Source organism: Bombus flavifrons, chromosome 5, assembly GCF_040668555.2.
Source record: "Bombus flavifrons isolate JBK064 chromosome 5, iyBomFlav1_principal, whole genome shotgun sequence".
Taxonomy (NCBI): Eukaryota; Metazoa; Arthropoda; class Insecta; order Hymenoptera; family Apidae; genus Bombus; species Bombus flavifrons.
In genome coordinates, this window is record NC_138446.1 from 1,756,583 (window position 1) to 1,772,979 (window position 16,397).

The window sequence follows — 16,397 nt, forward strand, 5'->3', positions numbered from 1 at the left end:
CAATACGCACCCCCTAGCCTCCTCTCTTAACTATATCACGGCCAGGTGGCAGTACAGGCAATGGTCACGGGGTCGTTTGATCCTTCTCGCTCCGACTCGCCTTTTTATTGCCCGTTCTCTCGTTCGTCGATTCAATCGACCCCGCTGCGTGACACGGCGACTCCTCGCGCGACGGAGCTTATGCGATCCCTACAATAGATACCGGAGAAAATGATTCTCTCTCCTCTCTCGAGGTCCATCTACTTCGATCTTCCTCTTCTACTTCAACCCTTCGAACACGTTCCGACAGATAGATGGACATGAAATAGTTCGGTTAGTCAGACGAGAGTATTCTGCAGAAAGGGATACGTGCAGATATGTAGGATAAAACAGAATTAAGAACAGAGTTGGAAGTATAGGAATAAATATGATGAGGGAAAAATAGATGGAATGTTTCGGTATGCGTCTGATTGCGATGGAATGCCACGAGAGAATGACCAGACATTAAAGTATTTTGTACAGCTTCCTGTCGTCCTTATCTCGTTCATAGCATAATCGTTCAACTACCGTTTTATACGCGTCCCTGATGCAATATAGGCATTCTTCTGTATTTAATATCTCCGATTACATTGTCAGACTTCTCAAACGTGATTATCGTTTCTTCATCACGCCCTTGCAACTTCGATTCGATCACATGCCGAAATAGTAGTTAAAGTCAAGGATATCTGACATCGTTCTACAACACGCGGATTATGTATCTGCGGGGAATATACATACGTATAATGAAATTATGTATTCATTATTCGAACAAAACATTTTTCCAGTATCGTTTATTCAATTAATTCATATCACAACATATGCAGGATCTTGTGTAATAATTTAACGAACTTCTCCGGATGCGCCACACCACATCCGTAGATGTCGATAACGCGTAATGGATACAAGCATATTAAGTATTATTATAGCTGAAACAAATCATTTATTACGATATATATTATATATATATAATGAAATCATTCGTTACGATATGCTTATAATAAAACCTTAACACAAATATATTGCACGAATTACATTCAATATAAGATATACGTCCCTTGATAAAATTGATCTAATTTTTCTGTTATTATCGTTTGTAGTTCCTCATTTAATCCATTTACATAGTTTTACAAAAGTTCGTCCTAATATGGAAAAATCAAGGATATGAAAACATAATAATAAAAATGTCTACGTAACGCAAAATAAATAAAAATCTATTTTATGTAGAACTATAATGCGGTATCTATACCGCTTAGTTTACCATACATGCACATTCTTACATAACGGAAGTCCTGTGGATCGATTGTACTGGAAATGTCGAATTTAACAAATTTCAGCAAAGAAATCCAACATACATATCTACGTATATTCATACGAATTTTCTACCTTTTATCAATCGTAATTTAAATAGATGATCATAATATTTAAATAAAAAAGAACAAAATATCGGCGTTATTGCGTTGCTTATTATATTCCCTCTTCGATTGCACAAACACGGCAAGCTGTAAAAATAATGTTTTGCAATGAAACAAATGTAGGTTATCAAAACAACTTGAATCGTTAGTTATTCAATAATTATTATGCGGAATATTTTATTAGTTTTACTTTTAACGACATTAAAAAATACATTTAATTTATTTTTATTTACTTCAATTCATTTGTATTACAAATTACTATAATTTTTGTCTACAGCACACAATATGTAATTATCGTTATATATTACCCATCCGGCAAATGCAATGCATCGGATCACTTCGTTTAACTCTCTAAGAAAGATTTAGACCTTTTACAATTAGATTCTTTCTTTTTATTTCTTTTTTTTTTGTGGATTCGCTCCTGCTGTGTGAACATTATATAGAAGTCTCGAGAAATGTATGTATGCATATAAAAAAGCAACAGTTTTATAAAGTTTACTTCAACGTATCTTTTAAAATAATAATCTTGGCGTATCTTGTACTATTCAATCGAATCTGAATTTAAACTATATTATACTTTATACAAACGAATTAAGCGGTGCATCTATAATTAAATGCTAGATTTTCATCACATTTTTCAGAATAGACTAAGAGTATACTTTAACCAGTTTCTCGATTTATTTACAAATGTCATTACGTCCTATCGTGTCTTATAATCGCATGTTAGTAAAGAAATCATGTGTATTAAACAATGTTACTGTTCAAAGAGTTACAAATTTGATAATAATTGTCGGTAATATCGCAAAGTAATCGTAACTGCTCTACAGAAGCGTGTCTATTTACACAGCTTTTCTTTGTACTATCGCATATAAATGAAAGTACAATTTCATAAGACGCTCGTATCCTAAACACAACGGCTAAAAGTGTAGACGGATTGGTTGGTAACGTTTTTTATTAAATATTTCATTACAGGAGGTTAAAATATTTATAATGCATTCAAATAACAGAATTTACAAATATATCTCAATATTTCCATATATGTACGTATATATATAATGTGTATATACACATCACATATTTGTATGTAAATCTTCTTTCCTCTATCACACTATATATCATACATACTTACGTATCATACATTCTTCCTCTTTCGCACCGATTCTTATGTACATGACGTAGAGCGGCACACACCCTCGTACAGATTTTTTTTCATTTTCAAATTTGTTGTTTTTTTGTGTGTTTTGACCCATTACACTTTTTATCGTACCACAATAACAGTATTACTTGTCGAAAAATTTGATCCTTTCACATCAGCGACCGACTACAAAAACCGAATGAGTTTCACTTTTGCACAGAATGCCTCCTAAATTTTTTTGTATTTTTCTATTTCTTTGTATTCTTCTTTAAATAATAATAATTACACTTATACATTAACCGTTAAGCAGCACGCTTTACCCCGCTTGATTCATTTTTTCTCAATTTCCGTCTTTTTCTCGTTCCTATTTCTTTGAAATGGCAACTCTTATCCATAATGTATCGCGTTTTGTGTTTCATGCTATTTTTCTATCCACTTTTTTTTTACTTTTTATATTTTATTTTCGTTCTCGTCCAAAGCACGTATTGTCTTCGTAAGTCTCGGTAGTCGGGCAAACTTTTCGAATCATCGATCACCTCATGCAAACATTATTGTATAACGAGCATCGGTCACAAAACGCAGCAAATGTACATACATCGTAATTGTAAGCGCTTTTTAAGTCACTATGCCGACGGTATCTTGATATATGTCTGCATATACACGTATATGTGGGTATTTCTGTTTGTACAATAGATGTACCTGTATGTGTATTTCGTTAGATTATTTTTCATTTCTACCTCCTCTGTTAACTTTCTCTGTACAATCTTAACCGCTGCCCAATTACACCCCTGTATGTCCAAGAATATTTGACAAAAAAAAGATACACATGGCTCTATAGTCTTTTTTTACATTCTTTTTTCACTTTTTATAATTCCACTTGAGTACAACCTATTTTATTCAATTAACATTAGAGATGTAAAGTGTCGAGAAAGTTTTTTTAAAATTTCATTACGATATGAAATATATGTGTTGCATGTTTTTTGTTAATATACCAGAAACGCAAGCTTTGAGACGTTTGAGCTGCTTTTCATAATATAAGATGGCTAATTACTTGTACTTTATAATTTATTGTTACCATTAGTCTAATTTCATCAATAAACTCGTATAGGAAAGAGAAAAGATAATCGTGAGTTCTAACTGAAGCGAAAAGAAACACACTTAGGAACAGTAGCTAGAAGTGCTAATAGAGATTAGTAACACAAACAGTTATTGCTGAAACTAAGAATTAAAGTATGAGATAATAATTATTATAGAAAACAACCAAAATTACGTATTAAAGATGTACAACAATATCCGAGTCAATGTTTTTGCCGTTTTTGTTTTTTTAACTTTTTTTTCCTTCATTTTTCCCTTTTTTTTTAATTATTTGTCTGCATTTCCTAAAAACGAAAGGAGTTCTCATTTGAAAAATGATCAAATCTTTCCAGAAAGTTTACATCTCTATTATGTATATATATATATATATATGTATATATGTGGTAATATATATATGTATATATATATATATATATATATACATATATACATATTATATATAATATATACACATATATAATATATAATATATATACATATAATTTATCATTAATATAATTATTATAATTAATACTAATATTATCGTTTTATTGTAATTACTACTACTAATCTCTCACGCTCTTGCTCTACGGCTTCTGTTCAAGTGATATGATTCTTTGACTTTTTGATTCTTTTCCGTATAATACTGATTTGATCAAGAGCATTTGAACTTTTTTTCAAACTTGAACAACATAACGCACTTATTGCATCAAGCACAATTTTTTTAGTGGTTTCTTCCTGCCACCTATGTACATGTTTCATTAATTTAAATGCGTACTTAACGGTACTTGTTAAACAAAGGAGTCTTGATTCAAAGCAGACAGCCTCCTACAATGATATAGCTAATGAAACTAATTCCTCACCGTTCCACGACGATGATTAATTATTATCAACAACAATATTCTTAAGAAAATTCAAATAAGAACAAAAATTAGGAGATACATATTTTCCATAAAATTTTCAATCGCTTCAACCGAACATATCAAACTGATGAAATACATTAAAATGAATGTAGTCGATGCAATGAAAACGACAATTCCTTAGTTACATTCTTTATAATAGAATTTTTTGTTAAATAACTACGTAATATATTATGTCATTAAACATGACATTATTGCTAAAACGATCCTTCTCTTTTATATATAATTGCAGATTAGCAACAAAATTACAGAACTCCCTTATTGCTGCTTACAACACTAATACTATACAATATTCACTTTTAAAAACATGTACTGTTGTTATGCTAAGAAGTATTGCTTAACAGTTAAGAGAAAAAATATCGCATTCATCTTATTGCCAATGACACATACATCTGAGATATACTAAAACATATTCCCTTGATTATCAATGTCAACAGTTAGTAAACAGCAATAAAGTGTTATATTTTAATAATTATAATACTATTGCTTCTGCTTCTAGCACGACTAATCGTGACTATAATACCATTTGGTCAACAATGAATTGTTATTATTTAGCAAGATGCAAACACATTCATTTGGACCTATATTTAAAAATAGTTTAATAATATATTTAATTTCGAAAACGAAATTTGTCCGCGAACGAAAATTTCAAATTTATGACTCAAATGATGACCTTATCAGAAAAATTCAATCGAGAGATTTACAATATTTTTGTTAAATATATGTTGTAAACTCAGACTCCTTTGTTTCGTAGACGAATCACATACAAACACACGAAATCTTTGCGCTATTTTTCTTTTGCTCTTGTCAAGCAACATATCTGTATTTAAAATGTAAAATAGAAAAATGTGTTTGTTTGTGTTTCATAAATCTGGCTTAGGCAATACCTGCCAATTACAACTGATATTAATTCAAAAACAAAGTACTCGCGAATACCAGGATTCGATTATTTTGTATTATGGAATTAAAAAAAAATATTCATAGAGCTTTAATATGAATTTTACACACTCTTCATCAGTCACAGCCACTTCGAAACTTTTCTCAGGTAGTTTTTAAAAATCATCATTGACTAATGCTAACGGCAAGACAAACCTCAACCTTTATTTTTTTTTTTTTTTAATAGACCGGTATGAAGACACTGGGTGTTTCAACAAAAATGGCACTTTTAATAAATGTTACCTAAACACCGAATCAGACTCTAGTAATTACGACACAGTCGAATTTCTTATAAAAAATTGACAGAAGTTTGAAGATTATAATATATATATAGTATGAATAATATTTTTTCGACTTTTCCCAACTAATTTTTGGCTTTCTTTGGAATTTGAATAAAGTATTGTTTAGAAATAAAAAACGACTTTCACTTTATATACAATAATATGTGAAAACAATACCATTAGAGCAAGTTATCATCATCTTAATAAAATTGTTAAATCAGATTCAAAGGTAACATGAAAATCATCAACTCTGAACTGTCTCTTCTTTTCAAATTTTTATCACTGCAAAATAACAGCTCTAAAATATTAATCCCAAAATGTTTGTGGCTATTGACTAGCTGCCAAATAATTCATTACCAACCAAAAAAAAAAAAGACACCTGAGAATTCTTTATATCCAGAAGCTACTGAAAGGAAGTTTTTAAATGCATGTGTATTTAAAATCACACATATCAAACTCACTCTCACTCGTTTTTATATCTTTTCAGTCCTTACTATTTTAAATATCTAGGATCTATTTCATATAGATCAGATGCATAGTATGAGAGTCTTACGATTAAAAATTATAAGTCATCGTAAGTATGGGAACTAGACAAAGATTTACCAAATTATACACTTTAATAGAATTAGATCGACACTCACTAACGGTGTTTGTTTAATTAAGAATTGGTTTAAATGCAGTAGCAACTTGTTGACAAGATGAATTCAACGCAGATTGCCACTCCACTCATACCTAACACTAGTACATATTCAAGTCGTTATTCTTTCTTTTGTTTATTACTTACTAACGAGATTTTAAACGCATATAACGCATTGCTTACACTTAAAAAAGATGGGCGATCAATAAAACTCGTATAAAATTGCTTAAGTTGCACGTGATTGCATGACTATTTATATAAATAGGATGAGAATTATTGTTATTTAACTAACTATTCATAAGTTAATAAATGAGTGATGAGCGGCGTATATTTATAGTTTTATACACACAGGAGCGCAAAGGCAGCTAGACGATCGAACACTTATGGTTTGTTGTTCTTTCATTCTTCCTTTTTTCTTCTATCCTGTTTTCTTTTCTCTCTCTTTCTTATGTGCATTCATCCTTTACTCTTTTCAACTTATCTTTTTTTACTCTGTTGTCATCATTCACTTTTGCACTCGTTCAAACATTGCGCACGTAAGAATTGAGAAAATATGTATACATAAAAATGTGGCTCAGTAGCGATAATAGAAGTAATAGTAATAGTTTAATAGTAATAGTAGTAATAGTGATAGTAGATGTACTAGTAGAAGTAAAAGTATCAATGATAAATATAGTCAAACATGGTAGTTTCATCTAATCAGAGCACAATGCGTTCTTTTTTCTTGTATTTCGTTTATGGCTAGTTACTAGAGAAATAGTGAGAAATTGGGTTGAGGCGTGCTGTGAATGTGTGTGTGAGTATGTATGTATATGTGTTTATATGTAGTCCATACGTATCATTGGTAAGACACGAGTCAGTACCTAACACAAACCTTTCAAAATGTATTCTAAAAACATAGATAAGAGCATTCTGCGTTATGCTTCTCCCAGTTTTCTCTTTGTACATGACGCGACATCTTTTTACATAATTAAGAATTACTATCATAAATAAGAACTTGTAAAAAGTATACCTGGTACCGCAAATCGCGAAACTTCCTCGGTTAAAAAATCGTCATCCTGAATATAAGGGATGTCTACAAAAATCACCGAAAACTTGCATGAGGAGCGATAGCAGTCATCTTTTGAACGGTATTTAGGTTGTATTGCTGTGGCGGCATCGTAGTAACAGTAGTAATGACAGTGATGGTGACAGTAATTACGGTAATGATGATAATGATAAATTGCTGGATGGTCCGCGGCAGGGGATCACTTGTCAGAATTTGGGCACTCTCCAGGTTGTTTCATTATACTGTAATCTAAGCGGTATTGAGCTGAAAGAAAAATAAGAGAAAAAATATTATTTATCGCAAAAGACCTATGTACATTACCCATCTTTTATTTGCGTATAATTATAAACAGTAACATTCTACATAAGAGATATATTTCTGAAAATGTATTATATAGTAATCGAATTTACAGTACGTAATGGAATATGTGGAATTTATTAAATTCAATAAACACTGTTTTTATTAAGTATAAATTTTAAGTTACCTTTTTTGGTAAGATCTTCCATGGTTTGATCTTTACAGTCAACTGCAAGATGACTACTACTGCCACAATTATAGCACGAAATTTTCGTTGGTGGGACGGCAGCTGGTGCATATGTAACAATCGGAGTAGGTGGCATATACGGTGCCTGAACAGGTGTCGCGGCTGCATTCGGTGGAGGTGGTGGTGTTCCTCCTGAGGATGGATGTCCAGGATATTGGTACATCATTTCACCATTCGGTTGGTACGTGGTCGGATAAGCTGGTCTTGCATACGGTCCATGTGAGAAGTTAGAATAAATACCACTACTCGGTCTCAAAGCCGGAAAATGACCATGCGGCAGATACGTGACCTGCGACTGCGAAGGTGGCGTGGGAAAGGAAACGCATTGTGAAAGATTCGGTGGCCCACCGCCGTTCACCATTTGATTTTTATGACGCATTACATGTGTCTGATTTCTTCTAGTACGTTGCCTTTCCGGGCCCGATTGTATAGGTTGTTGGGATGCTGGATGTGATACTGCACTTGTAGAATGTACCGGTGCAGAACTAAGATGATCAGTAACTGGCGGTGGATTGCTCTCACTGCCGCTCACCCACGGTGCTGCCGGAGGAGTCTCTGGCGGAGATCTACTACCAGTACTATCAGAACTACTACTCTGTGAACAATGCCTGCTGTTTTCAGGATCTAACCTCAAGGCTTGTAATTGTGTTAAACAATATACGTGTTGAGCATTGCACCTAAAATATTTTAACATCGTTAATTCAAAATTTAAAAATCAACTTCGATAAATGTTAATAATTGTACACTTTTTTCCTACCTTGAATATCGATTTTGTACCCCGGCGACAGGTAATGTAAGACAGGCATAGCATGGTGCATTTTGTGCAGCATACATCGGTGGCGGTGCAGGATACATTTGTATTTGCGCAGGATCTAACGGTGGCATAGTAGGATATCGCCGTAAATTAGGTGTAGCTGCATGATTATGATGATGATGCATCGCTGGATGCTGTTCCTGTAACGGCATTGACTTACTGCTTTGATTTCCGTTATCATTCAACATCTCCATTCCCGGTATAGCCTGAATAAAAATTTTATGTTATGCATCTATTTTCCTTCACTGATTAAATGAAAGTTAACAATATATTGATATATATCAAGTATAAATTATTAATTATTACCTCATTTTCAACTGAATCTACAACTGTGTGTGTTGTGTTGCTAGTACTATCTAATTTTTTATCAGTAGAAATTTGATTTAAGCCGTTAGTAGTTTGACTCTTAACTATACTTCGTAATTGCCCTACTGCATTTTGTGTTAATCCTATTTCCCTCAAGTCCTCATCACTCATTCTTCGGATCTGCACAATATATCACATATTATTATGTTTATTAATGTACATACATATTCTATTATACATTTATACTAAATATAAAGTAAAATTTATTATGAAATATTTTATGTGATTATAAACTATTTTAAAACCTTACTATCTCACCTCGTCGAGAGAAAAATTCTGCAAGTTGCCTTTGAAATTTGGCATTTCTTTTCCTAACGTTTCTCGTAATGAATCACCAGAAATTGAAGATCGCAGTCGTGGTGGTGGAGGTTGTTTTGATTGAGGTGCTGCCGGAATTAAGGTAGAAGGAGTATTCTCGACGCTATTATGTCGTGAAAAAGTAGTAGAACTGCTGATAGACAAGGGAACAGAGCGTGATGGAAGCAATGGAGGTTGACTAGGATGACTTCTGTTCGTACCCAATGTGGGAAGTGGTGGAAGGGAATTGGCATTTGAGCTGCAGATGCTTGTTTGACTGTTAGAGGCACTCGTTGATGTCAAGGTATTCGAAGTAGACTGAGTCACTTGTGAAGAGGTGCGCGGCATTGTATTATTTCTGCGACCCATTGGGGAATTACTGCGACTAGGAGATCGGGACTGGGATGGTGACGATTGACGGCTGACTAAGGGGGAAGGTGGATAAGCCAACATGTCGCCAGTGTGATACATCAGTTGATTCCCCATCATAACCTGACCTGTCCATGGTGGCATGTGATTTACTGATGGAAAGCCAAGGTGAAGGTATTGTGTTGCACCACCTGATCCCATTGGCATTTGTTCTGGAGTTGGCAGGCATAATCCAGGTGGAGGCATGGAAAGACCAGGGGGAACACCAGTTACCATGGTATTATTTCTCATTGTCATTTCTCCTACAGATAATGTAAAAAAATATTAATATTTATATATTTTATACATATATGTACGCATATATCATATTATGAACTACCATGATAAGTTTGCATTGGTGGTGGAGCCATCATACAACTGCCTTGCATCTCTGTGTCTATTAATCTTTCGTTTGTATTCATACATGGCGCGCAACCCTATTGTTAAAACAGATATAAATTAACATTTAGTTTAGTATGAAATATTTAGACAATATTTAGAATACTAGTTAGATTACAGATTACATAAATAAATAAATGCATTCAATACATAAAGATTATACATACTTGTGTTTGTTTGTAAGATGAATTTAACTTTGAAAGATTCAGACGAGCTTCTTCTTCTTGAAGCTTTATGTAAATGTTACCGAAGACACTTTTCTGCTCATATGTAAATGCTGGATGATTTAAAGCCATTGTATACAATAAGAGCAGTTCTTCAAGTGGTTGATCATCCGGTGTAAAGGTGGTCCCATTTAATAGGTTAGAGATTTCTTGGTAATCAAAATTTGACAAATTCTTGTACAAGATTACAGCACATGCATAATTACAAGAATGTAATAATGCCATGTAGAGCGCAAGTTTCCTTCGTGTGCGTTTATCTGCCACACCTAAGGTTGTTAACTCGGCAAGATCAGTGGCACTGTTTGCATGATGTTCCGTGTCACGGAGATCATTGTAGTCCCGTTTACCAATATCCTCTACACAAGTGCCAAGGTATCGTACTTCAAACGGCAGGCACATGTTTAGTAACGTGCACATGACATCGATGCGTTTATAACTGCACATATAGAAATATATTTTTTTATAATAATGAACTAATCACAAATATTTCTTTCTTTATTTGTAATAAAATATTTGTCATGAGCATGAAATAGTTTTAAGTAAGTAACTGATATCTTAAAAAATATAAAAATATATTTATGCAATACCAACATAAAAGTATATAGTTAATGAAAATGATTGGATATTGTTACAAAATATTACCAAAAATATCAACAAAAATAATTAATTCTGAATAACTTCTTATCTGTGAATGAAAATATATTAATTTTAAATTGTAGTATTTTATAATTTATACTGTTTATATTTATACGTAAAATGCTAAAATATATAATTCTTTTAAAACTTTCTCTCATAAAAATGACAATTATATTATTTGTTAGAAATAATCTAATAAAATGATATAATAAATTAATATTGATTATTCAACATTATTATAACTATAATTAACTAAATTATAACCTGTTAAAATTGTATCAGAATAACAATTTAATTACAGCCTATGTGATTATAATCCTTATTAAAGCATACACGCAATCTATTATAATGTGGTATTTAATATATAGATTTTTAATAATATGCTTTATAAGATTTTATTAACATCCATATTCAACAGGAAAAGTAAATGATACTACTGTTGATAACAATATGAAATATATGTAGTATTTTATCATTTTAAGATAAATATATATAAGAAGATTTAATTATTAATTCACTATAATATCTTGAATACACACGAAATTAGAGGAAAACAGTTGCTACCATACTTGGTACTCCTGTATAATAAACAGAAAAGTGATATATCGATAATAGGGTAAATTAAACATTAATGAAAATCAATATCCATATAATTTCTTATTTACCAATACATTCATGTTAATTTCTGACATAAAATTAAGATGAAATTGCAGAATGTTCTTTTTGGTTAGTTCGAAATTTGGTAAGGATGAAGAGGTCATAGTTGAAAACGAAAAGAAGCGCTATGAATAAAAGAACTATAACAATCCATTTCCGAACAAGGAGAATATGGCATTAGTTAGGGAAGAAACTGATAATATTTCTATTACCTGGACAGATTCCCAAACCATGATACCACGTTCTCCTTACACACCATTGCCAGACAACATTGATACCACTTGGGCTAAAGAAAGCGCCGATGCGGACAGCTTTGGCGCCTCGGGTGTTGCTATCAAGTGACAATCACGGCGGGGTCTGGTACAATAACGAACCAGTTTCAAAGCGTTCACGAATGTGAAGGACTTGTTAAAATCCAAAGGCGATCAGCCGTAGGGAGCACTTCAAACGCACAGCGGCGGCAGCAGCAGTACAGCACACTATGAAGTATCCACATTCGCGGCAGCAGGCAGAGGCAGGCACGACCGAATGATCGGTGAAAACGACAAGCGTTAACGGACAACTCACACGTTCATCAAAAACCTCGCGTAAACAAGTACACGGTCGTTCCGTTAAAAATAAAATTCCACCTCTGCAATTGTCTCTACTGCGTACATTAATTCTCACGAGATGTTCCAAGTCGAAAAGTCGAGTCTCGAGATCCGTTCACATGCTCGCGTTAAAAAAGGCATCAGGCACTTGCTGCTCCAATCTCTGATAAAGAGGCATTTTCATGTAGGTGGCAATCGCATATACTTACTAACCATCACATTGGCTACATTTTTATTTATCGTCAATTAAAAGAACATTTTAATATTTGACGTAATACGGTAACATTTATTTCTGTAAAATATTGTGTAACGATTGATAGAAAATTATCGTTCTAGAAATTATAATCGGTTATGTTTTGGTATTATACTCTGAAAAATCATACATAGAAATATCATAGATATCGCGTCTAATCATTATTATTATATTCCTTCATTAGGTATGATTTTATATTGAATCAGTGCTAACCTTTTAAATTTATATTATTGATATTTACTATATTTAAAATTTTTATAAGTATGACTAATTAAACGTAATGTATAAGATAATATGGAATTTTAAACAAAATCAAATTATCAGTTAACCGATATACATATAAAACATGCACGAATGTTTTTTTGTATTACTATCGAAACTTCTCGCAATGTTGACACAACTTAATTAATGTTATTGTTTTATTCGTAGATAATTAAATTTTACACAATTGTACCGAATTTTAAGGATAGGGTGTATTCACAATAAACTGAAAGAACAATAAATTGGATGTCATTTTATATAATTGCTTGACCAGAACCAAATAATAAATATACTATACATCCTAATGCATCTATTATAGCAATGAATATAAATACAACAGGCCAGCTGTGCGTTACATGTAATATATATCCAGAAAAGTATACTCCAAGAAATCCTGAAAATTATCTTTTTTTACTATCATCTTTCCTATTACTGCAATAGTAAATTCATGATTATATATACCAGGTATAGCACCAACAGTATTCATTAATCCAAATACACTTCCGGAATGTTTTGGTGCAAGATCTGAAGGATTTACTGCAATTGCATTATTATGAAAACCTGATCCGCCAATTATAAATGCAAGACAAATTATTGCACTTTGAAAAGTTTCCACTTTTGCTGAAATTGTTTTAAAATCAATTTCACTATTTAATTTTTTCATACATTATTATACATACCTATACTTACCTAAAAATAATAAGCTTATAACTTCAGTTAAAAAACATATTGTTTCGATTATTTTACGTGTTACTGTGATGGAATACCCTGCTTTTATTATCTTCTCAGAGAGTGCTTTACCAAAAAATGTACAAGGCAACATAGACAACCATGGCACCATGTTTACAACCCAGCCCTAAATATAACAAAAAGAATTTTTAACATGTTTTATAACTAATGCTATAAAATTTTATTGAATTATGTATGATCCATTTTGTTTAAAAATTCAATAAAGTAATATAAAACAAAAAATGTTGTGTATTTATTATTTCCTTATAAAACAACAAAAGAAATTTTTAAGACAACCTAATAATTAATTACCTTTACTTCTGGAAATGTATCATGAAAATACATTGGCATCCAGGATAGTAATACAAAAAAACAATTATTTTGACAAGCATGACCTATTACACATGACCTGAAAATAATAGTTAATATGTGAACTTTATACATCTATAAATTTGTAATCATAATATTTTTATAAATCCATATAACTTTATATACTTTTTATATTAAGATTTGTGTCAGAAATTGTGTGACTTATGATAACTGAATTCAAATTGATCCCATGCACAATGATTACCAGAATGGAGGTTTTTTTAAAAGCTTCAACCAAGGCAAAGAGTAGTTAGTAGCTGATTTAGTAGAAGCTGCTTTTTCCTTAAAAGGTAGGGTATGGTAACTTAATAGCACGGCCCATGCCAAGCTCAAACCTCCTAAGATAACAAATTAGATACTTTTGTATAATTAAATCACACTGTGAATTAATTAATAAGGTTGTTAATATTAGTGTAAATAACACATAATTATACATTTATATACCTAATGTTTGGAAAACTACTACCCAATTATAATTTTCCAACAGATAGGAACCTAAAGATCCAGTGAGCAATGTGCCAAGAGCAGATCCTGATGTTAATAAACTAAAAAATGAGGCTCTTTCTGTTTCGTGCAATCGTTGACTTATTAAACTAATCATACTGGGGAAATGCATTCCTGTAATATATGCAATTTATATATATATAAAGAACAAACATCTTTTACATACTTTAGCTATTTATGTTAGTAATTTCATAAGAATACCTTGGAATGCACCATTTATCGTTCTCACTACTGCTACTAATAACACAGAACTATCATTCTTTGAAAAGAGTTCTATGACTTCTGGCATAAAAAATGTTGTCATAGACCATCCAAGAGCAGAGATCAATAATACTTTTTGTCCTCCAATTCTATCGCTAATATAACCACTAGCAACTTGCGTTAATGTATAACCCCAAAAAAAACTAGACAATATTACTCCAGAATCTGGTTTGGACCATTGTTTCTCTTTACTTATAATTGGCATTAATAAAGGAACAGATGTTCTTGTAGCATATATGAGACAAGTACCACATAATAATGATAGAAACCATTTTTGTCTCTCCTTCCTAAAATTTACTTCATAATTTTAGCTTATATTGCCAAACATCAAAAATAATCTTGTAAAAAGATTCAAAGATTCTTTTAAATTATTTTCATAATATCTTAATATAGATCAATTACCTTGACCAAGATGAATTTGTTTTTTCATCTTGAATTAAAGGTATTTGCATTTGCATTTCTCATCAAATAATTTTGTTCGTAAGTAATTATTCTTGTTCCCATATACTCAAAACATATAAGCTAGACATGTTATTTTTAAAAGTTTTAATAGCAGATCAGTAATGAAAAATGAAAATAAAACCTTATCTTAAACTTGTTAAGTTTTATAAGATTATCATGAAACTGGAGATTTGCATGTTCAAGTCATCATTAATTTTGCGAAAATATTTAATAATTTAATAATAAGTCAATTTCCTATGAATGTTTAACAATGAGTTTTATCCAAAAATAATACATTAGTACAAATATAACTGATTTCTATTCTTTTTAGTTGCGTGTTATATACATACGTAACGTATATGTTCACTATCGTTTAATTTACATACATAGTTGGTAAGTTAGATAACACTAACACAAATATCAATTTTATTTCTTAGATAACAGATTGAAAGATAGAAATAGAAATACATTAAAACAGCGTTATTTGAAAACTTCATGGAGTAAACATAGTCAATAAATATGAAGTTGTCTTTTTAAAATATAAATTGAACGCGCGAATTTGTAATCTCAGATTTGAACTTTCCAATACTTGAATGGAATTCATGATGAATTGGAAAAAAATATTCATAAAAATCTAATTCTAATATCTATATTGTTAAAAAGCAAGTGTTCTATGTTTCGGCAACAAATATGTAAATATACAAATTAACGAGCGATTACAAATAGCAATCAATGATAATTTATAATTATAACAGTTAATCAATGTCATTTGTTATTGGAATCTTTTGTTCATTCTTTCAGCTACACCAAAATTCACGATATGAATATCCAACATATGTACGTATATAAAATATGAGATATATCTCTATATTATTTAAGTATGTATATTATGTGTGTATATTATCTCTATATTATGTAAGTTATCACAGTAAGGATTACAAAAAGGCAGGAAATGATAAACGTAACAAATTAGCAGTTTAGACTAAATCACACATGGTCCTTAGAAAATACTCTACTTGATCTTGTGCTGTAAGAGGGACATAAATTATTGTTGTCTTCTCTTTCTCTTTATTCAGATTTTACATATTTCTTCCTTGTAACATATTCCTAGGTCCAACAACGGAGTATACCTATGTTACAAAAGCTTGTTATCTAAGTGAAATCGAAAGATGAATCGTCATCG

At 31.5% G+C, this 16,397-nt stretch overlaps 2 protein-coding genes and 1 long non-coding RNA gene across 4 annotated transcripts; 1 reads left to right on the plus strand and 2 right to left on the minus strand.

Moving 5' to 3' along the window:
* Positions 1 to 1,812: 1,812 nt before the first annotated feature.
* LOC138180040 (uncharacterized) lies at positions 1,813 to 12,574 on the minus strand. Its single transcript, XM_069113459.1, has 8 exons — positions 12,019 to 12,574; positions 10,457 to 10,949; positions 10,231 to 10,327; positions 9,444 to 10,153; positions 9,126 to 9,305; positions 8,763 to 9,025; positions 7,946 to 8,682; positions 1,813 to 7,725 (listed from the first exon to the last, which is right to left on the minus strand). The coding sequence occupies exons 1-8, from the start codon at positions 12,063 to 12,065 to the stop codon at positions 7,661 to 7,663; spliced, it is 2,592 nt and encodes an 863-aa protein (XP_068969560.1). The 5' UTR covers positions 12,066 to 12,574; the 3' UTR covers positions 1,813 to 7,660.
* A 19-nt stretch (positions 12,575 to 12,593) lies between these two features.
* On the plus strand, positions 12,594 to 13,560 carry LOC138180048 (uncharacterized). 2 transcript variants are annotated; one of them, XR_011173189.1, is made up of 3 exons: positions 12,594 to 12,833; positions 13,079 to 13,287; positions 13,376 to 13,560. It is a non-coding gene; the product is annotated as an uncharacterized LOC138180048 (long non-coding RNA). The 2 variants fall into 2 exon arrangements; XR_011173188.1 differs by having other exon boundaries at positions 13,079 to 13,268.
* On the minus strand, positions 13,153 to 15,715 carry MFS18 (major facilitator superfamily transporter 18). Its single transcript, XM_069113461.1, has 8 exons — positions 15,176 to 15,715; positions 14,714 to 15,060; positions 14,453 to 14,626; positions 14,214 to 14,346; positions 13,952 to 14,048; positions 13,601 to 13,766; positions 13,373 to 13,531; positions 13,153 to 13,304 (listed from the first exon to the last, which is right to left on the minus strand). The coding sequence occupies exons 1-8, from the start codon at positions 15,229 to 15,231 to the stop codon at positions 13,165 to 13,167; spliced, it is 1,272 nt and encodes a 423-aa protein (XP_068969562.1). The 5' UTR covers positions 15,232 to 15,715; the 3' UTR covers positions 13,153 to 13,164.
* Positions 15,716 to 16,397: the final 682 nt, after the last annotated feature.

Coding starts and splice junctions, on each gene's coding strand:
- LOC138180040 (XM_069113459.1), bottom strand. CDS start 12,065: ATGGTGTGTAAGGAGAACGTGGTATCATGGTTTGGGAATCTGTCCAG. Junction 10,950..12,018: donor TGGTTTGGGAATCTGTCCAG/GTAATAGAAATA, acceptor CTATATGTGCAG/TTATAAACGCATCGATGTCA. Junction 9,026..9,125: donor TAGATTCAGTTGAAAATGAG/GTAATAATTAAT, acceptor ATTTTTATTCAG/GCTATACCGGGAATGGAGAT.
- MFS18 (XM_069113461.1), bottom strand. CDS start 15,231: ATGCAAATGCAAATACCTTTAATTCAAGATGAAAAAACAAATTCATCT. Junction 14,049..14,213: donor TTAAAAAAACCTCCATTCTG/GTAATCATTGTG, acceptor TATTATTTTCAG/GTCATGTGTAATAGGTCATG. Junction 13,532..13,600: donor TATAAGCTTATTATTTTTAG/GTAAGTATAGGT, acceptor AAACAATTTCAG/CAAAAGTGGAAACTTTTCAA.